Below are 22,346 nucleotides of genomic sequence, written 5' to 3' on the forward strand. Positions count from 1 at the left end.
ACATATTTGGTCTAAGCCTAACAACATTAATTGTTGGACTATTATATCATGGAGGATACAAGTCAGGATAAGGTTTAGATTTTATGTTTCAATTCTTGAGCCTTGCCAATTATAGAGCGCTTGAATCTCCTTAAAGAGAGCAAGATTTTCCCACCTTAATCTAATTCTATTCAAATTAATTAATAAAATTTTTATGATTTTCAGTAATTTCCATATTATTTATTCTTATATTCACCAATGCTAATAAAAAACAATAAGGTGGTAATGTGCTTTTTTCACTGAGTGAACTTTGATTTTGACAAATTTTTATTTTTGGCTTCTAGGGGTATGTTTTTGTTTGTTTGTTTTTGTTGTTGTTGTAGTTGTGTGTGCAAGGGTGTTTGTAGAATTTACTTTGTTTTAATTTATTTATTTTGGCCTAACTTTTTTATTTAGAAGAAATTTTTTTTTTTGCCCTAACTTCAATGAAAAGAGAAGAGAGGGATAAATACCATAAAGTTACTCCAAAATAAGTACAACGAATTCTATCATATAGTAATTTAGACATTTATTACAAGATAGCATACATCTTTGCTTCTTAGTAACGTATGACAGTGCTCACAACTTAGCAAAAAAAAAAAAAAAGTAAGACAACGCTCATAGAGGACCCTTTGAGGGTCTTTCTTTTAATAACTAATTTGAGAAAAAGAAAGGAAGGATGCAGCTTAATTAATTATAAGCAATATATCCCATAAAAAAGAAAAAAAAAAAAGGCATTTCATGACCAATCAAACAAATGTTAGTTGACCATTGACATCACATAACAACTATACTAAGCCCGAAACTTTTGGTCCACTGGTGGTTGGACCTTTGGAGTTTGGAGTGATCTAGGATTCTATTTCTAGATCCATCACATTGCTAACAAAGAGAGAGAGAGAGAGAGAGAGAGAGAGAGAGAGCACTGTATATATGGGGGCTAAGGCTATTAGATATATATGGACAACAAATGCTAGCTAACTATTGATCGATTACACACGTTATTACAAGTTGATTCTTCCTATTATATGTGTCCCATAATCAAGTCAATTTGAATTGAAACTGATGATGAGCATTATTAGATATGAATATGAGTAGTGATTGACCATCATTTCATATTGATATAATGGAATACATGAAATGGTTTTATTTTTATTTATTTATTTTTTTTTGATGAGATGGACTTAGTACATAAAAATATATAAGCACATATGATTTAAATTATATGATTGTAATATTGAGAAAAGTTATCTATGGATTGTGAAAAGCAGTTGTTAAAAAAAGAAGAATAAAAAAACCATAACATAACTAAGGGACCCCGGCACCACTGGATATTATGTTACATTGACAATGAAGTAAGATGAAATTATAATAATTAAATGTTTCTCAAAAAAAAAAAAATAAATCGATTAGTACGGAACTTACTGTACTAGGCTCCTAGCTAATAGTTGTTGCTAAAGGAAAATTAGAAATCAAGTAATTAAATCTACACTTTCTAAAAAAAAAAAAAAAAGAAGTAATAAAATGTGCAAGAAGTACACAGTTAACACGATAATCATGCAAACCTAACGTGCTTGAGAATAACAGCAACCCTGCTTTGTCCATCTATAATAATTAGAATCATGACTTTTTCATAACTCATTTACATTTGAAAAATATTGTGGGTTTCAGTTAGTTCAATTAATAAAGTCTCTGATGGTTGAATAAGAAATCTAGGATTCAATTCTCACTTACACCAAAAACCAAGCGGTGTCTTGATCTGATGATAAAGCGCTATTATCAGGAACAGAAGCTACATGTTGAAACTCTCTAAAAAAAAAAAAACCCATTTGAAAAATGTTATGTTTATAATATTTTCACTATAAATTTTATTTGACATGTTGTTATTGGTGTAAAAAATGTAATTTAAGTAATGAACTCATATTAAAACTACTAATAACTTATTATTTATAATTTTTTTGAAACTGTTATGACATCACATAGCATTACTCTTTATTGGATCTCTTTTTTGTTGTGGGGGGGGGGTGGTGTTGGTTAGATTTTATAGCTTATTGATGATGCTGACCACGTCAAAAATTAATGTCGAAAACTAATTTAATTTAATATCCTCAATTGAGATGCTTCTTTTGCTACCCCGTTTATGGTTCAAAATTTCAAATTCAGACAAAGAGAACATTAATTTGTCGGAAAAATCAGCTTCGCTACACTTAATTATGTCATGGACATAAGCTTCTTTTGCATGTTTGATAATTGATGCTTATTGGTAGGTTTCGCGTCAATTAAGTAGATTTGGACATAAGCTTTCTAGTAAGCTGTAACCCTCTTAATTAATCCGAGCTAACTTGTTGGAACCTTAGCAACCAACTTACCTATCAATTTGTTTCTCCGAAATAAATAAATAAAACCTATCTTTTTATTTATTTATTTATAGATCGAGTTTTAACTTATGATGTTCACTTTTATAATTTTGCTTTGTATCGTTAGACCATAATATCAATCGATTTTTGATGTAAATGAGAATTAAATCCCGGATCTCTTATTCAACTATTAAAGACTTATCAATTGAGCTAACTGGAAGTTACAAAAAAAACCTATCTAGTACCTGAGGCTGAAATTCAAAGAACCAATAATTTTAATTTTGGGTCTAAAAATCTAGTAGTTTTTTTTTTTTTTTTTTTTTTTTTTGAGAAAGGAAAAAATCTAGTAATTAATTTATATAAATTATAGTACACTTAAAAAAAATAAACGTGATCGATTGGTATTGTTTTCACTTGTAGTCATAATGACTTAAGTTTGGAATCGCATAATTTGGAATCTCAGAAGTCACTTTACGACTATATGTTTCTCTTATATATTTATTCAACACAACAAAATTCGCTAGACCTTTATTAAAGGACGATAAACAAAAGCATAGCATCCCATAGTAGAAAATTGTGTTGGCTAGGACATTGTTTGTGGCCCCTCTTGTCATTGCTTTATAGGTTGGTCTTTCTCACGAGTCACTGACCTCTGGAATTTCTTTCCCATGAAATTATTAAAGGCAAATGGTGCCTTTGGAAGGAAACAACTTTAATCAGAAGACTTTCGGGTTGTCAAATGATCAGGTAAGCCAACCTTATCTCTCTTTCTAACAGAAAGAATGAAGGCAACCACTTGTTTGCTTAATTTGTTCATCTCTCTCATACTTAACTTACATTTTAATATTTTTTAATGACTAAAATTTAGTATACTTCTTTAATGGTTGTATCTTAAATTCTTCAAATAAATTTTTTAAAAAGATAATATTGTTTGTGTCGCACTAGTGATTAGTTAATGCAACCATATGTTTGAATTTAGTTTAAAAATTTAAAGCATATCGATTAAGGAATTGTATTTAAATTTTCAATTAGCTTAACTAGTAAAGTTTCTAATGGTTGAATAAGAGATTTAATATTTAATCTCTGTCTACACAAAAAACCGATTGATATCTTGGTCTGATGATAAATAGTATAATTATTAAAAAAGAACATCATAGATTGAAACTCTATATATAAATAAAAAAAATTTATTATTTAGTTTTTTTTTTATATTATAAAATAAATCTTATGGTGAACAACTTCTACCAAACCTGTTAATAATACAATTCCAACCAAGGGATCACATAACATATATAGTATATAATAGTACATTTCTTATTGGCAACAAAATGGTTGAGTTTGGGTAGATTGAATGATTGAGATATTGGTGATTAAAAAAGTGTTAGCCAGCCGATGCAAGGACTGAATAAACAGATGGCCTTAATTATGATTACGGGAAACAAGTCAGTTCTAGATTAGGGCAATTTCCTTTATTTGGGATTCATAATGTGGTCCCAATCCTAAGTTAGTGTGCACAAATACCATATTAAGTGTGTAATTATCATTTATGAGCCCGAAATCATCTAATTGCACATGTTATGCTTAGTTATTTATTTAATTAAGCACTTTTCTCTGTCATTGGGTTTGGAAATGATCGAACCCAGAAAAGCTTTGAGAATGAATAAATGTAGCTAAACGAAATTGAATTTCATATCTAGTAAAAAAATCTCTGTCATCCAATGAAATCTTTTGATGGTTGGGTTCCTGATATATATGACCACAACTTGGTGATAATGCACACCTGACACATCTCTCTGCTCTGCATGGACATTATTTTGTGAAGACTTTGACAAAACTGCATTTACATTAATGTATGATGTATTTGTGAGTTACAGCTTATTTATTTATTTTTTTTAATTTGTGGTGGGAGAGACTGGGGACTAGCAACATCATGTCCAGTGTAGTGCCATTTGTCAATCTTGTCCAGTGTATTGAATGAAAGGGACTAGCAACATCATGAGCTATTACTCATAAAAAATAAAAACATCATAAGCTATTTTATGTAAAAGGAAAAAGATTTAAAAAGAAAAAGGAAGTGTACTCAAGAACTCCAACCAACTGCATCTCAATCTCAAAGCTCATCTGTAAAATAGCACAATGACAATATAAGAACAATATAAAACTGACAACAAAAACTAAAGATACTTTGTTTTTGGAATAAAAAAAATTAAAATGAAATTTAATTAAAGTGGTTGTCCATTACAGAGTTACCCATCTTTTTTTACTGTAATATCTCTCTCTCTCTCTCTCTCTCTCTCTCTCTCTCTCAATTTAGATTCAATACAAAGTTAGTGTAAAAACCCTTATATATATTTCCTACAAAAAAAAAAAAAAACCTTTATTTATACATTACAATAATATTATGTTATATAAGATTCTTGCAAAAATAAAAAATAGAGGTTAATAAATACAATTACACAATAATATTACTTAATATAATTGAATTTTTTAAACTTTTTTTTGGTAGATAGTAAAAGAGGTAGAGGTAGAATTCAAACCACTGATATGGGGCATCACAAAGCCATAGCCGTTGAAATATCACTTAAGCCCCTTAAACTGCTTTGATATTATCAAACTTTTGAATTAATTAATGAAAAACTTGTTAAACAACACTTTGTTTTTAGTTTTATTTTTTATTTTTGAGTGTATTTATATAATTTAGGAAGTTGATTTTAACCATGATTGGGTTTTAAAAATTTCTAATTAATTATATCAGATAATAGAGTTTTAATAAAAGTATGATTGAGTGTATTAGTCTTAATGTATATAAAGCTTTTAGTACACCCTATTCTTATTAATTTAATCTCAAAAAGAAAAACCCATTATTGTAATTTTGTAAACCACCAAAAAGCTTTAGATTGGTTTGTTATCTCATACACAAACAAAAACCCCCCACCACCACCAAAACCCAGCCATGGAAAAAAAAGAGAAGAAGAAGAACAACAAGAAGCAGAAGCACCAACACCCAAATGACCAAACCACCAAACCCACCTCAGATTTCTCTTTCAAGCCTTGCTCCGACGTAAAGGGTCTCCGATTCGGCGGCCAGTTCATCGTAAAATCATTCACAATCCGTCGTGCTAGGCCTCTTGAACTTTTACAGCTCCTTTCCTTTCCAGTACCAACCAATATCAATATCAATACCAATACCAATACCAATACCAAACCCCACAGCAATAACAACAACAATAAACTCCCTTTTCCTTCAACCACAGCTTTCTTGCCCACAAACTTTACAATCTTGGCACACCATGCCTGGCACACCCTCACACTTGGCCTTGGCACCAAGAAATCCAAAGTACTTCTATTCGTTTTTGAAACTGAGTCCATGAAGTCAGCTATAGACCGTGTTTGGCCATCGGAGATACCACTTGGAGAAGTGAACAAGAGGCTCATCAGAGGCTTGACAGGGTCCGAGATGGCTAGGTTCAAGTTCAGAAAGGGGTGCATAACTTTTTATGTGTACGCAGTAAGGAAAGTCGGAAGCTTGAGCTTTTCATGCGCTGATGATCTCAGGAATATACTACAGTCTGTGGTTGCACTCAATGATTTCTTGGATCACACTGCAATGCTTGCTATGCCTAACCAAAGAAGCATTAGCTATGCCACTCCACCTCCTGTGGCCATGGCTCACTAGGCAACATTTCCTTTATCTCTTCTTTTTATTTTTTATTTTTTTTTATTGTTATCACTTATCATCATCTTGCTTAAAGAATACCAATGCCATCATCATCATCTTCGTCATCTTATCTTAGGAATTTTTTTTTTTAATATAATAATTTTAGTTTGACTTTTTTAATAATTTTTTCTCGGTTATGATTATGATGGAGGGATTGGTTTATTTGTTGGAGATCTTGTTTTTGTTTTCTTTTTTCTATCTTTGAAAAAGAAGCTGTATTTTAGTAAGAATAAATTGGATCGACTTCTATATATGACAGAGAATTGTAGAATCTCTAAATGGTGATGTCGCTGTTCATCTGCAGTGTGGCACATGTTACAGGTTCAGTGATTCTATCTTGAATAACATCTATGTAAAAAAATAATTATTTTGTTTCCTTTAAAGAAAATAGTAAATAATTATTCCTTATACATATTTCCTTCATCAATTCTATTAGTATTTTTCATTCTTCCACTTTCTTTGCACAAACAATAGTACATTTAGAGGCTAGTGCATATTAAAATCGCTCTTTTTTTTTTTTTTTTTTTGGGCAAAAGATCGAACTGTTAATTATATATGTCTTATAAAAACAATACAATTGACTATATGTAGGGTAGCTAGTTATGACTATCCTTTTCAATGCCAAATACTCTCACTTGGGACCTTGATGCCACTATATTCTCAGTTGTCTAAGGATGAGCTTTGGACTTATTTTTTGATTGATTTATATATATATATATATATAACTTTTTAAAAATTCACTTTTAATAAAGGGAAAAGTTAATCTAAACGCACACTTGGACGTGAAAATTCATCGTTTGCGCATCAAGTCCAAAACATCATAAATCCCTTGGCACTGAATTGCTTAATTAGTGACTGTTTTGTTACTTTTGTATAGCCTGAGATTAAATATTATCAACCATATTTACAGTAAATATATTTCAGGGTCTAATTGCATATGAATAGTTGAATACCTCAATAAAAGGAAGCTTGCATTAACGGTATCTCAATTTCAGGTCCAACCCAATCTCCCTCCGTTAGCACTGTTTTCTAGTAACTTGTGCCTAGATATAATCCGTGAACGGTGAACCCAAATGTCGAAGCTACACATGCATTCTGGCAATTGGTTTAGAACGCGTGCCATAGATATTATTCGACTGTTTTACATATTTTAATACTCGTTCTATAAAGCCAAATTTCTCGAAGGTTAAAAAATAATTTCTCTCATTAATAAACATGTGAACTCAAATTGTAGTAGTCAAAACTCAGAACTATGATGAAGTAAATAAATAAATGGATGATATATATAACTGCAATGATGTGTGGTGCATGGATGAGTGTGATGAAGATGATGGTGGTGAGAGGGAAAAAAAGGCTGTTTGGCATGATGGAAAAGCAGAAATGGGGTATTGTAAAAAAGCAAAAGGGCCACCTTCTCCACCTCTCTGGAATTATGGTCTACCAAAAAAAAAAGTGAGGGGAAAGGAAAACCATTCTTTTTTTTTTTCCTTATTTCCACCTCTCTGGTCTTAATCATGGCCATGAGAGAAGGCCCCATGCCAACTACCTTTTATCACATGAGTCTTGGACATCTTTGTCCTTCTGAGGAAACTGGAATAAATATGTGCCTGTACTCTGTACAATTCCGTGTTCATGGTGTAAGGAGTAGTGAGCAATTGGAATCACATGCTATATATAGTTTATACACAGTATAATTTTCAGTACCAAAATAACTATGAAGGATAGTACTATACTATTGCTATAATTTAAACTCAGGGATAAACAAATTGTATATAATTAATAATTAAATATGTTGATGTTTCCAAAGAGATCAAAGTTCTGGGCCATACATGCATAAAATGCTTAAGAGTTTAATAGTGAAAAAGTTTGAATTGCGAAGTTAGTAATATGTTATAATTATCTTTAAAAAAAGAAAAAAAAAATTACAAGGCCTACGTATTGTGCGAAGTGCATATAACATACATAGAACTTATTTGAAATGCAAGGTTTTGACTGTTGGAACATGAAATTTGGATTTCAGTTTGTAAAAATTGGAGAGGAACAAGGACTGCCGAACCAACCGGAGATGCCCTAAAACACCTGATATGACTTGGACCTAACAAGTCTAAATTTCAAGAAAAGGGTTTAAACAAATGAAGCTAGTCCTATTCAATAGTTGGCATAAAGTAGATTGAGAAACAATCATAAATTAAAAGAATGGGCTGTGAAGCTGATACATGAAAATATATTCTTAACAACTATCTAATTAGTAATTACTACGAATCTTACATAAGTCTAAAAGGAAGTCATTGGGAACCAAACTAATTCATGACACCTCAGCCAATAAGGTAGAGAATTTTCCTTACTTAATTCTTGCAGAGAGCAGTTGTAACGCGACTAATTTAGCTAGGGGCCCAATCAATAAAAAAGATACACAATAAGCTCTAATTGCTCTCGATAACAACTATTGTCCATTGCAACAATTATTCCAAATCTGTCAGCTCCATCATCTTCTCCTATAGGAAACTTGTTTGGGTAATTGTAACATCATGCTGTTGAGAGGTTCTAGTGATTTGGTTATATGTTGCTATCCTTGACAAAGGCAAACACCGCAATTTTATATATATCTTGATTGGAACACAACTGTCTTAACATGTGGAAATTGGGAAGGAAACTGGAAAGAAAATATTAGCATTTGGTTTTCATCCCCCAAATCAAGTTTCACACAGGCCTGCAACTTCTTCTGTTTGCATATGGCAAAGTATAAATGTAATTTAATATTTTTGCCAAAAACAAATGAAAAACGGTAAAGGGTAAATTACACTTCCCCTAAGTAAGGAATCATCTATAATATCATCCAACTTTAAAATCGAGCAATGTCCCCTTGATTTATTGTTAATACGCAAATAATCCTTAGTATCAAATTTTCCATTAGATTCAAAACAAATATACAAAGAGCTTTTTATCATTGATATCGAGCAATATCCCATTGATTTTTTATTTAAATGCATAGGTAAGGAGGTTGGGAAATGGGTAATGGGTTCGAGGGTGGAAGGGTTTAGGATGTTAGACAACTAGCAAGGAATATGTGGCATTTTTCAATACAATCTCCACGACAGTGGCTCAAATTGCCAGATAATGCGTGTTCTTCATTTTGCAATTGATAGAAAGGTGGAGAATCTTGCTAGGAATAAATAATACTTATATAATCCCAAACATCTTCAGCAGTTGCAAAAGAAGTGATGATGTGATAGTCTCCATCCTCACTTATTGAGTGAAGGTTTTTATTTTTTGAATTTTAGATATTAATCCACATAATCTTCTCAAAAGCTTCTAACTTTTGAATCTAGGTGCTTAGAGTTGTATTCTATGTTTGGGAAGGATGAATTGCTTTCAAAAAGGAATAAAAAAATTGATTGTCTCCTAATTGGTTGAATCATAGGTGTGGTAATTTACTTTATGGGCAAGGTCTCTTGTTCAAAATTATCCAACTGCACCAGGTAAAGGCTTAAAAGAAGCATATGATTCCTTCAAGAATGCTTCACTTGGCTCAAAGGAGACATGACTAAGTTGTAGAGCTCCACTTGTACTCTTGGCTTGAGTCTGTATTGCAGTTGTCACGGCGAGCATAATGATGTTTGTGGCATGGTTGCTAGTGAGAGGAGCAACTAAGGAGTTAGGTGGAGGACTTGAGCCTAATGAAATTGGTGAGGGAGATACGGTTGAAGGATGATGTCGAGTTGGAGCCATGGTGGTGGGAAATGCGCAGTTTTGCACACCAATTCCTTCTCGGTCGTTACATCTTAAGGGGTAAAAATTATTATTGTTTTGTTTTCTCACCGGCCAAAAAGATTTTTGGGATGAAAAGTAATGTGGCTTATTCCAAAGATTTTTTTTCCTCTTCTTCTTATGATTTGTAATAAGAAATTTTGTTGAATTTTAATAGGAAAATAGTAATTGCAGTTGTCACGGCGAGCATAATGATGTTTGTGGCATGGTTGCTAGTGAGAGGAGCAACTAAGGAGTTAGGTGGAGGACTTGAGCCTAATGAAATTGGTGAGGGAGATACGGTTGAAGGATGATGTCGAGTTGGAGCCATGGTGGTGGGAAATGCGCAGTTTTGCACACCAATTCCTTCTCGGTCGTTACATCTTAAGGGGTAAAAATTATTATTGTTTTGTTTTCTCACCGGCCAAAAAGATTTTTGGGATGAAAAGTAATGTGGCTTATTCCAAAGATTTTTTTTCCTCTTCTTCTTATGATTTGTAATAAGAAATTTTGTTGAATTTTAATAGGAAAATAGTGATGTCTTTGATTTATTTATTTATTTTAAAAAAATTGTTGCTAAATGGGTTGACTGTGTTGACATTACTCAAATTTGATATTTAGAAGAGGGAGGAATGAAATCAATAGTTTAGGGAAAATGCAACTAATCCTAAATAAAATGACTAAAAATATTTGAATGAACTTCGCCCACCGTGGGGCTCGAACCCACGACCACAAGGTTAAGAGCCTTGCGCTCTACCAACTGAGCTAGACGGGCTTTTGTTGTTATCACCTCTCAAATATTTATAATTAAACAAATCACTACAAGCATTTCATCCATTTTATTCACTTGTTAATCAGATCAATTCCAAGGTCAGCTAGGCCTAGCTGACCAAAACGATCACAAACTCCGCAAACCGAAAATGGGGTTTCTATGGACGCTGCTGGGGCTCTTGCTCGCCTTCATTATCATCGCACTCTTTGCTTTACTTTCTGCAATCTTCATCGAAGCTTCTCGAAGGAGTCACAACCACACGTACCCAATCTAAACCTCTTTCATTTTTCTCTTCAATTCACAATCTCTTCCTTTAGTTTTTGGTTTTTGTTTTTGTTAAATTGAATGTTTTTTGATCTAATTTTTCTTTTTATTTGATTTATTATTGGCTAGGCATGTCGAAGCCCCCGCGATCTTCGAGGACCCTAATTCATTAAAGCAGGTAAATCTACATTGCATGTTATTTTTGCGATTTTAGCTTCAAATTAGGGTTTTGTGGTGTTTATGAGATTTGTAACCCTCCGTTTGGTTGATGAGAAAATGAAAGAAACGAATTTGGAATTCCTGCTATTTTGGAATTTTTTTTTTTTTTCAATTATGGTTTTATCTGTGAGTGTGAATCTTGGGGGCATGGGATTGAGAATAGGCTTATGCATAGGTTTCAAAATTCATCGTGGAAACTAGTGGTTTGAAATTAATGCTTTTGTTAAGAATGGTCCAAATGTTCTTCTTGTGTTGCACGGTTGGCTTGATTCTGTTGAGGAATCTCTGTCGCCGTATATGTGTTGAAGCCTCTGTGGTTAACTCAAGACATTGTTTATAGTGTATTTAAGAGTTCATAAAAGAGTGGAAAAAGTAAAATGGGGTGGGAAATGAAAAAAGAATATTATGTTCCTCTCACTGTTTTAGAATCTTTTGTTTGGTAGTTTTTAATAAGGAATGGAAAGGAATGTGATTACGAAAAATTGGTGTTATACTCTTCTCTAGAAAGTAGGATAAAAGTTAAAATTTTAAAATGGAAAGCATATCATGATCCCCTTGCATACAAAAACATGACCGTTGGAGAGGAATGAAATGGAATGACTGATTGCATTGTCTCTCCTTTCTGTACCCTGAAAACGCACCTTGCAGGACATATGATGTTATAAAATTGGAACGATAAAAACTCCAACGGGGATGGTGGGTGCCCACCATTCTCTTCACAGTTCAGATCCTTTCCTCCCTTCCGAAACTAGGTTTTATGCTCCCTTGGTGTAGTCATTTTCTGATATATCTTTATTTTGTAGTATAAGGCATAGGTAACACCCTTTTTACAGTGGATAACAGTTTTTGGGTTGGACCATAGGCTTCATGGAAACAAATCTGTGCTTCTAAAAGAATAATAATAGAGACATAATCCAAGGTGGATTTTTATACAGTAGATTATGTTCCCCCCCCCCCCCCCCCCCCCTTAACAACCTACACCATTTATCATGATATCTGAATTTCATATGAAAGACTTTAACATTAGCATATAATGAAAAGGATAACTTATCCAAAAGGGATATATGATGTGTGTTTCTAAATTTAATAAATGCCTTGCAGATGTATAAACTTCTGAGCAATATATTGTCTTCAAAAGTATCTGTGAAGAAATATTAGAATTCTCTTGGTCTTTTTCTAGAAATATGTTGGTTATTGTATTAGACTCTTTGTTGTTATTATTGTTATAAGTATGTTCACCGTACAATGTTATGTTGGTTTGAATATTATGGACTGTCTGTAGTCGTTTTGGGTGATTCTGACATTTCTGAAGGATTTTGTTCTAGGTTCCTTGCCCTCATGTTTCTGATCCTGCAGAGAAGTATATATCTTTGATAATACCTGCATTCAATGAAGAGCATAGACTTCCTGGAGCACTTGAGGAAACTATGAAGTAAGTACAATCATAAGTAATTGCACTCTACTTTTTCTTTCACCAAGCCCTTTTTTTTTTTTTTTTTTTTTTTTTTTTCATATTTGCTTGAATTTTAGCATGAAAATCAGAAAAAGGTGTCTACTTTCATATCATCTTTTTCTTAGTCAGCTCTGTGAACTCTCTCTTCTTAATTCTTTTTTTTGGGGGGGCGGGGGGCAGTGTTGAGCTTTCAGAGCTTGATTGTGAACCAATTGAGACTTGGCAGCTGGAATGATATATGGATCTGTGCCTGCTCAAACTAATATTTATTGACTCACAAAGGACACTTTCATCCTTTTTTTTGTACAAATTTTTATTTATTTATGTGTAGCATAACTATTTATTATTAATTATTATGTAGTACATAATGAAGATGGGGGGCTTTGCATAAATGTGTGTCTAGTTGCCTAAGAACTGCACTTATGAAGTAGTTAAATAATATCTGTAGGTGGCTACTACTGAGAGGGTTGCATTTTGAATTGTACTGATAATTATGTCTGTTTCTTTGTAGTTATCTTGAACAACGTGCGGCAAAGGATAAGTCATTTTCTTACGAGGTATCATTTTGTTCCCTCCATTAACTAAATCATCTGAGTTGGTTATCACGGCCTATGATTATATTATTGCACCTTGAGATCGTATCTGGGGCTGTATTTATGTTTTATAAAAGAAATTCAAATAGGGATATTTGTGTTTCTGGTTCTTTACCGAATTTGTAATGAGGGTTATCATTCAAGCAGATGCTAGACAGGTTTTCCCATTTTGAGCTCTGCAGTATTTTTGTTTTTTACAAAATGAGATCTTGTGTGCTTCATCATAAGGTTTGATTATTTTTGTAAATTCTATTATGTCAAGTTCCTAATAACAAGGCATTGAAGCCTGTTGAACTAATATTTCTATATCATTAGCGTGTTTAACTGAGTAAACGTTGGCCCTAATATTTGAACTCTCACTTCTATGAGTATCACCTCTTCCCCCTGGCACCATTAATTCTCAGCTACTGTTTTTCCTCCTCCTGCTCTGTAGGCCTTCTTGTTAATTTACATAAGTTCTCACTAAAAGGTAGTGGAAGAAAATATCTTACATTGTCTCTGCCACTCATTCTACTGTATATGCATTTTTCTTTCCTTCAATAAAATAATGTCAGTTGTTTTCCTAGCTTGGGTTTGTACTTTGTAGTACCTTTTTTTGCTGCTGCTTAACTTTTGAATAGATGAATTTTTACCAGGTGGTGATTGTTGATGATGGAAGTTCTGATGGGACTAAAAAAGCAGCTTTTAACTTTGTAAGGAAATACACTGTAGACAATGTGAGGGTTATCCTTCTTGGTAGAAATCATGGCAAGGGAGAAGCTATTAGAAAAGTGAGTCTAACTTTAACAATTCACTTATAAACGTGTTCTGATGTTATTGAGAAGCTTCCATCTTTCCTCTTTTACGCATGACGACAATTGATTGAAGCGCTTTACCTTTGTGAAAGCATTGTAAAACAGGGAATGCTTCATTCACGTGGTGAACTGCTTCTAATGCTGGATGCTGATGGAGCAACCAAGGTTAATGACCTAGAAAAACTTGAAAATCAGGTTTGTATAATCCCTCATGTATACTGGTACTTTCATATAAAGTTTTTGGTCGTCAAAATTTTAGTTCAATGTGGAGATGTTAATAAAGCCACTGCAAATTATCTGTTATTATGCCTACCAGATTCATGCTTTTGCCAGAAAAGAGTATCATTCTGGGGATTCAGCAGCCAGTGATTCGAGTATTAAGATATCTGATATCCCAATTGCTGCATTTGGTTCTCGTGCTCATCTTGAGGAAAAGGCTCTAGCTACAGTTCAGTCTGCTAAGCTGCTTGCTATTTTGATGTTTTATGCACTTTTCTTGCCAAATTTGTATTAGATTTTGCTTTGCTAAACCATTTCACTTGAATGTCACAGAGGAAATGGTACCGTAATTTTTTAATGAAGGGTTTCCATCTTGTGGTTGTCTTAACTGCGGGACCTGGAATTCGTGACACTCAGGTATTTCTGCTTCAATTTATTTATTTATTTTATATTTGACGTCCAGTCTACTACCACTGTAGAAGTCCAGTACTTCATTTATGCTGTAAATGAAGCTTGTGTGATAATCTTGGGTAAAATACACTTAAATGTTTATCCTGACGTTGACTCTTGACTGCATCACAGTGTGGGTTTAAGATGTTTACTAGGGCTGCTGCAAGGAAGCTTTTCACAAATATTCGTTTGAAGAGGTAACTGCATTTATGTGCGTTTTTAAGGATATTGTAGAAATAAAGGATCCATTTACCTCTTCCATGTTATCCATCTTTTGTATAATTTGTAGTAGAGTTGAAGGAAACTCATGGTATTCAAATATTATTCTAATTTTTTGGTAAAACATGTTGCGGGAACTGACTTACAATGTGGACTCTGTGCAGGTGGTGTTTTGATGTTGAGTTAGTTTTTCTGTGTAAGTGGTTTGGCATCCCAATGATTGAGATATCTGTGAACTGGTCTGAAATACCTGGATCCAAGGTGAATCCGTTGAGCATACCAAATATGCTTTGGGAGCTTGCGCTAATGTCTTTTGGATATCGAACCCGTATGTGGAAAATTTTTCATTGAGCCTTCGTATTGGAGTTCATCTGGAAGAATTAAAGAAAATTGACACCTGATTAGGCGTTAGGGTATACGCTTCCTTCTTTCAAGAACATTTGCATTGAGAAAATTTTACAATTTTTGGAGCTTGTTTATTCAAGCCTTGATCTAACCTTGCAGTTTCGGCATGTAAGATAATTTGGGGGTACTTTCTCTTTTGTCTATTCCCGATCCATTGGATTAATTCCCAATCTCCCCCTAAAGTTTAAAAAATAAAATAAAAAATTGAGCAGTATCGTTCATGATGGATTGGTTATATGCAAATTGACTTCTTAAAATTTTAATGGAAAATATAATTTATATTTGAAATTGGTAATATATACTTTTCACTGTGAAAATGCCCATTAAAACCTTTAAAAATCTCAAATAGAGATTTTGCACTCCATGTCAAGAGGTAACATGAGGAGGCAAATTTATGGTATAAAGTCCTCTCCAATTGAATTCTCAAATTTCTTCAATAATTTTACATGTAAGACACGTGGTGTTTAAAAGTCAAATAAATGTTGCATGTCTCACATCCTCCCTAAAATGGAAGAGAACAAGAGGATTTGATGGAGAAATAATTTCCCAAAATCTATAACTAATATACATGTCTCCAAACATCTTCAAATATGCATAGATAAACATGTTGTATGTGAGCCCAACACAAACGTATATAATATTTAATACTAATCTAAACAATAAAATGTTTTTTGAGGAAGTAAACAATAAAATGTTGATTAAGATTTCCTCAAAAAAAAAAAAAAATGTCGATTACATAGTCAATAAAGATATAACATATTCAATATGTAGGGTCAGTTTTTATAGTTCAAGCTCAAAAGATATAGGTCGAAGGCCCAACAAACCCAGAACAATGAATTTATAGAGAGTGAGCGCAAGAGCTGGGCTGGTTTTGAAGTAAACGATGGTGGGCTAGGTTGATTGCAGTGATGATAACATGAAATGATGCCTGAACAACTCCATGAATGAATGTCCAAGGAAATGTATTATTAAGTGAGACAGCGATTACACATTCAGAACTACAGTAAAGCTTCTCTCTCTCTCTCTCTCTCTCTCTCTCTCTCTTTCTCTTTCTTTTCTCTTTCTTTTCCCCCCCTCATTAGGGACCCTTTTTCTTTATATAGTATCCTTTCCCATCATCTCCACCGTCCACCTGTTCTTCATCTGCGTATCCACTCAAGTGCATGTCACGTCAGATGTATGTTTTAGCTCTTAGTGAGTGGCGGTAGCTGAGGTTGCACTGTTCAGGGGTCTTCTCCACATAAATGCGGCTAGAAAAGCTGTTGCAGTGCATTAAATGCGGTGGTAGCAGCTTTTCCTTTAAATATTTTTTGGCTCCGATCATCTCTGGATCCGCCCAAAGCTTATCCTCATCGTTGGGATTGTCAGGAAGGTCATTCGGACCTTCCACACGTTTGTTTGATCAAGACAATTTATGGCCGAGGAGTGAGACGTATTCGGATCAGTAGAGACCTCTTCGAGCGGTATTCCCTCTTTACTTCTGGGTTTCTTGCTTTCAGATGGGCCGTCCCAACCGCTTATTGCTCCTCAGAAATATAATAGTCTTTAACGGGGTGTCTCGGGCCCATTATGTAGCTCTGGGCTTTTACCCCCCACACAATATATTGTATGTTTAAGAGATTTATATTTTTATGTATTAGTAAGTCGTATTGTATTTTTTTTTTCTTATCTAAATCAAAATTTTACTTATAATTCTCATTTAATGATTTATAGTAACTAGTTGCTAACCCGTGTGATGCATAGAATAATTGAAATATTAAAAAAAAAAAAAATTCCAATTTGCTTTAAGTTACCCAAAAAAAAAAAAAAATTTACAATTTAATAGGAATATAAAATGCTAACACCAATATGAGAGATGCTACGTCTACAACAATTTTACAACAAATCATAGGTGGTTAGTTATTATTGGTTCAAATTTGAAACTAATAGTAAGATTACTTTTTTGTCCCAATAATAATAACCAGTAACAACCTGCCACTTAGGATTTGTTGTAAAATTGTTGTAAACATAGCATTTCTCCACCAATATTGATAAGTCCAGCACCAATAATGTAAGGCTATGTCTATTTTCAATGACATAGAATGCAACATTACATATTAGAATAAAAGGCGTAATTAAAACAAAAGCACATGAGAAACAAAAGCGCATAAGGATTTTTTTTTTTTTTATTCTCAAAAAAAAAAAAAAAAAAATCCTTACGTGCTTTTGTTTCTTAAGCAAATCTGATATCCCAATTGCTGCATTTGGTTCTCGTGCTCATCTTGAGGAAAAGGCTCTAGCTACAGTTCAGTCTGCTAAGCTGCTTGCTATTTTGATGTTTTATGCACTTTTCTTGCCAAATTTGTATTAGATTTTGCTTTGCTAAACCATTTCGCTTGAATGTCACAGAGGAAATGGTACCGTAATTTTTTAATGAAGGGTTTCCATCTTGTGGTTGTCTTAACTGCGGGACCTGGAATTCGTGACACTCAGGTATTTCTGCTTCAATTTATTTATTTATTTTATATTTGACGTCCAGTCTACTACCACTGTAGAAGTCCAGTACTTCATTTATGCTGTAAATGAAGCTTGTGTGATAATCTTGGGTAAAATACACTTAAATGTTTATCCTGACGTTGACTCTTGACTGCATCACAGTGTGGGTTTAAGATGTTTACTAGGGCTGCTGCAAGGAAGCTTTTCACAAATATTCGTTTGAAGAGGTAACTGCATTTATGTGCGTTTTTAAGGATATTGTAGAAATAAAGGATCCATTTACCTCTTCCATGTTATCCATCTTTTGTATAATTTGTAGTAGAGTTGAAGGAAACTCATGGTATTCAAATATTATTCTAATTTTTTTGTAAAACATGTTGCGGGAACTGACTTACAATGTGGACTCTGTGCAGGTGGTGTTTTGATGTTGAGTTAGTTTTTCTGTGTAAGTGGTTTGGCATCCCAATGATTGAGATATCTGTGAACTGGTCTGAAATACCTGGATCCAAGGTGAATCCGTTGAGCATACCAAATATGCTTTGGGAGCTTGCGCTAATGTCTTTTGGATATCGAACCCGTATGTGGAAAATTTTTAATTGAGCCTTCGTATTGGAGTTCATCTGGAAGAATTAAAGAAAAGTGACACCTGATTAGGCGTTAGGGTATACGCTTCCTTCTTTCAAGAACATTTGCATTGAGAAAATTTTACAATTTTCGGAGCTTGTTTATTCAAGCCATGATCTAACCTTGCAGTTTCGGCATGTAAGATAATTTGGGGGTACTTTCTCTTTTGTCTATTCCCGATCCATTGGATTAATTCCCAATCTCCCCCTAAAGTTATAAAAAAAAAAAAAAAAAAAAATTGAGCAGTATCGTTCATGATGGATTGGTTATATGCAAATTGACTTCTTAAAATTTTAATGGAAAATATAATTTATATTTGAAATTGGTAATATATACTTTTCACTGTGAAAATGCCCATTAAAACCTTTAAAAATCTCAAATAGAGATTTTGCACTCCATGTCAAGAGGTAACATGGGGAGGCAAATTTATGATATAAAGTCCTCTCCAATTGAATTCTCAAATTTCTTCAATAATATTATACATGTAAGACACATGGTATTTAAAAATCAAATAAATGTCGCATGTCTCACATCCTCCTAAAAATGGAAGAGAACTAGAGGATTCGATGGGAGAAATATTTTCCCAAAATCTATAACTAATATACATGTCTCCAAACATCTTCAAATATGCATAGATAAACATGTTGTATGTGAGCACAACACAAACGTATATAATATTTAATACTAATCTAAAAAATAAAATGCCTTTTGAGAAAGTAAACAATAAAATGTTGATTAAGATTTCCTCAACAAAAAAATAATAAATGTCGTAGTCAATAAATATATAACATATTCATTATATTGTATGTTTAAGAGATTTATATTTTTATTTATTAATGAGTCGTATTGTGTTTTTTTCTTTTTCTTATCTAAATCAAAATTTTACTTATAATTCTCATTTAATGATTTATGGTAACTAGTTGCTAACTTATGCGATGCACGGAATAGTTAAAATATTTTAAAAAAAATTCAGTTTGCTTAAAGTTACCAAAAAAAAAATTTACAATGTAATTGGAATATAAAATACTAACACCAATATTGATAAGTCCAGCACCAATAATGTAAGGCTATGTCTATTTTCAATGACATAGCATGCAACATTACATATTAGAATAAAAGGCGTAATTAAAACAAACATAACAACCAATCCTTATGTGCTTTTGTTTCTTAAGCATAATTTTTGATACCAGTAAAGAAAGAAAAACATACAGCTAGGTTACAAACTGAACCATATTAGGCCAACAGTAGTGAGTTGGCACATCAATAGCCAACTTAGCTAAATTCTAGACATTATCTAGGACAGCCTTAGGAACAAAAATCAGCTTAAACACTAAACCAGTTTGTTGCATGTGACTAAGATTTGCCATCTTGTTCTTTCCCTCCAATCTGGCTTTGCAAACCCATTAAAGAGTAGAACTAATTTCCTGCAGTTGTTGAGTACCAAAACTTGCTAAAAACCAAGGGTCCTTGCCTGGATAGAGGCTTCCACCAGAGCTTCATGTATTGCCCCAGCAGCAGAGCTTGCAACACAGCTTCTGATACCCCAAAACACCACTTCACCTTGTCTGTTCCTAGCCTCATAAGCATAAGCACTACCAGTAAATCCCCTCCTTTTTGCACCTGCTAGATTTAGTACAATTTGCCATTGACCTCCAACAGGATTAGGATCAGTGGAATGCTTGTACTCCTTGAATTGTTGAGATTCTTCCTTGTTGAAAGCTTCCTGGTACCTGCAAGATAGATTTTGAGCCATTATTATTAGTACACCAAGGGGGTCTGGTTGAATACTAGAATATACATAATAGCCCATTGTGTGATTCTGTTCCTTCTGGTTAGCACAAGCTAGCTACTCCCTTAAACAAATATAAATCCATCTTACAATTATCTGTGCATGTGCATAAGACAAATCTCTATATATACAAATCAAAAAGTGATGCTGTTCTCAGCTATATCAGAAAATTGTTCATCACAAGTTCAAGTATTCAATTTTAGGATTTAATGGAACTCATTGCAACATAATATAGGCCGAAACCTGTTTCTTTGTTGCCATAGTACCCATGATAGCATGGTAGTGAGTATGCATGTTTTTTGGTCCCTATCCCAAGCCAAATCCATGAGTTCAATGAAAGAAGAAGGCGGGTCGTTGAACGCACATTCCATCACGTCATGCTGCTAGACCAACTAAATTTTGGAACAGCCACAGACAGCAAGAAGAGCATCTTCCACCTTGACCCACAAAATCAACTACACCTACAACCTTCCGCTTGAAAAAAGTTGAGCAAGATGACTACAATCTATTCATAGCCCTCAGAACAATTTGGGAGAAAGTTACCACTATCATGGTTAGGATTTCAAACGATGTTATTTGTTAAGTTTCAATTTTAAGTGGTAATATTCAATTTTGAGTGAAACTTTTTGTCAAATACATGGTGTACATTTTCTAAATGGGAATGATAAGAATGTTTTATTGCATGAATACACCCAAAAAATGCACCTAAACTAAGCACACTACAATTTAACATTGACAAAAGGGAAGAAAAACTTCAAAATGATCCGTAACGAAATTTAAGAAAGCAATCTCTTGTACCTTTTCTCTTTATAGCAGCAACCTCAAAGAAATCAGGAAAGTAGGCACATATTTTGTATTTGATTGTAACCCATGACATAAACAAAAGAGATTTTACATAACTATGATCATAAATTTAGATTATGAGAGTAGCTACATTCTTTACAACTTCGATATTTCACAACAATTAAATATTTTTGTGATTAGAGCAACATCATTGTCACATATAGATGTATTGATAACATTATTTTTATTATGTATCAATCACAACAGGGTATATCAATAGTTAAAAAAGATGTTATGTCTCTATCGAGAATCATCTAGAATGTCACTGTTATACACACACAAATTGCTATTCAGCAATCCCTTTGCTAAAGTTTAAAAAATCAAATCTTGGCAAAGTGGAAAGCAAAAGTTGAATATTTTACTGGAGAGAAAAAAAGGTTGGAGAAGATTCTAGGAATGATGGTAACTTGGAAAATTAGTGCCAAACGCTAATGCTACAGTCAAATATTGTAAAGATCAGTTATCAAAGAACACAACTCTTGTGACATCAAAAGACAAATAGTTTCTATTTGGGGGAGCTATGCCTATGATCTTAATGATTAGGAAATTAAAACAACTATTCTATGACACCAAATCCATACTATATATAATCCTTTTCTACTTGGGTTGTGAGGAAAATTCACTGTTTCATTCAATTAAACATCTTCAAAAAACAATGGTGAAAATAAAGGGGCAAGCTTTTTCATCATGTACAGCGAATTTAATAAAACAATTCGTCAATAGCAACATAAATCTATAATATAAAGAGCTAGAATTTCCCAATTCAATATAATTGAAGAAAGAAAACCTTGGATTTGAAGTGTGACCGCTGGTCAGCCTTGCAGGCCGTCAAGAGTTCTGGCTTCTACATCATTGTACCATGTTCCTTTCCTTGGTTTATCAGATAGAGAGTAAGGTGAGCTCTGAGAGGTAAAGATGATGAGTCAATCGTTTCCCAACGTATCCAATTGGTTCTTCCTTCTTTCTCATCCTAAGTTTTGGATTTTGATTTTGGATTTTTGGGGGAAGGTGAAGGTTTTGATTTTTGGAGAGAAAGAGGGTTTCTAAGGAGAGAAAGGAATGGTTGTATATGTTGCCCGTGGTTTTGCTATGGTTTTGATTAGTATTTAGGGGTTTTTGTATTATCGAGTTTTAGAAAGAAAAAAAAATCAGAATTTTTGTTTTTTTTTTTTTTTTTAAATAATGCTGACTTGAAAAATTATTGTAATAAACTCCCTAAGTTGATATCATTTAAGTTAAATTCTAAAGTACGTGCACAAATAATTACTTTTTTGTGTTTAAATTGTAATAATTTAATCATTACATGAGTTTAAAAAAGTGAACATAAATTATATTTGAGATTACATAATCTATATATATATATATATATATCGAAACTTCTGAAATTCCC

At 33.2% G+C, this 22,346-nt stretch overlaps 3 protein-coding genes, 1 long non-coding RNA gene and 1 other non-coding gene across 5 annotated transcripts; 3 read left to right on the top strand and 2 right to left on the bottom strand.

The window, feature by feature from the left end:
- Nucleotides 1-5,266: 5,266 nt before the first annotated feature.
- LOC112027657 (uncharacterized) lies at nt 5,267-6,361 on the top strand. Its single transcript, XM_024060307.2, has one exon. It carries the CDS (start codon nt 5,326-5,328, stop codon nt 6,046-6,048), a length of 723 nt encoding a protein of 240 aa, XP_023916075.1. The 5' UTR covers nt 5,267-5,325; the 3' UTR covers nt 6,049-6,361.
- A 3,740-nt stretch (nt 6,362-10,101) lies between these two features.
- Nucleotides 10,102-15,460, top strand: LOC111986668 (uncharacterized). Its single transcript, XM_065782761.1, has 11 exons — nt 10,102-10,228; nt 10,696-10,870; nt 11,003-11,051; nt 12,418-12,524; nt 13,057-13,102; nt 13,774-13,908; nt 14,038-14,127; nt 14,249-14,380; nt 14,485-14,568; nt 14,734-14,798; nt 14,985-15,460. Exons 1-11 carry the CDS (start codon nt 10,117-10,119, stop codon nt 15,169-15,171), a joined length of 1,182 nt encoding a protein of 393 aa, XP_065638833.1. The 5' UTR covers nt 10,102-10,116; the 3' UTR covers nt 15,172-15,460.
- Nucleotides 10,540-10,612, bottom strand: TRNAK-CUU (transfer RNA lysine (anticodon CUU)). The gene has a single exon. It is a non-coding gene; the product is annotated as a tRNA-Lys (tRNA).
- Nucleotides 15,461-17,451: 1,991 nt separating the features above from the next.
- Nucleotides 17,452-18,497, top strand: LOC136071446 (uncharacterized). The gene is made up of 4 exons (XM_065782765.1): nt 17,452-17,509; nt 17,614-17,697; nt 17,863-17,927; nt 18,114-18,497. Exons 2-4 carry the CDS (start codon nt 17,638-17,640, stop codon nt 18,298-18,300), a joined length of 312 nt encoding a protein of 103 aa, XP_065638837.1. The 5' UTR covers nt 17,452-17,509; nt 17,614-17,637; the 3' UTR covers nt 18,301-18,497.
- Nucleotides 18,498-19,381: 884 nt separating this feature from the next.
- On the bottom strand, nt 19,382-22,116 carry LOC111986669 (uncharacterized). The gene is made up of 2 exons (XR_002880208.2): nt 21,744-22,116; nt 19,382-20,054 (listed from the first exon to the last, which is right to left on the bottom strand). It is a non-coding gene; the product is annotated as an uncharacterized LOC111986669 (long non-coding RNA).
- Nucleotides 22,117-22,346: the final 230 nt, after the last annotated feature.

The sequence above is a fragment of the Quercus suber genome, unplaced genomic scaffold, assembly GCF_002906115.3.
Source record: "Quercus suber isolate HL8 unplaced genomic scaffold, Cork oak 2.0 scaffold_16, whole genome shotgun sequence".
Lineage (NCBI taxonomy): Eukaryota > Viridiplantae > Streptophyta > Magnoliopsida > Fagales > Fagaceae > Quercus > Quercus suber.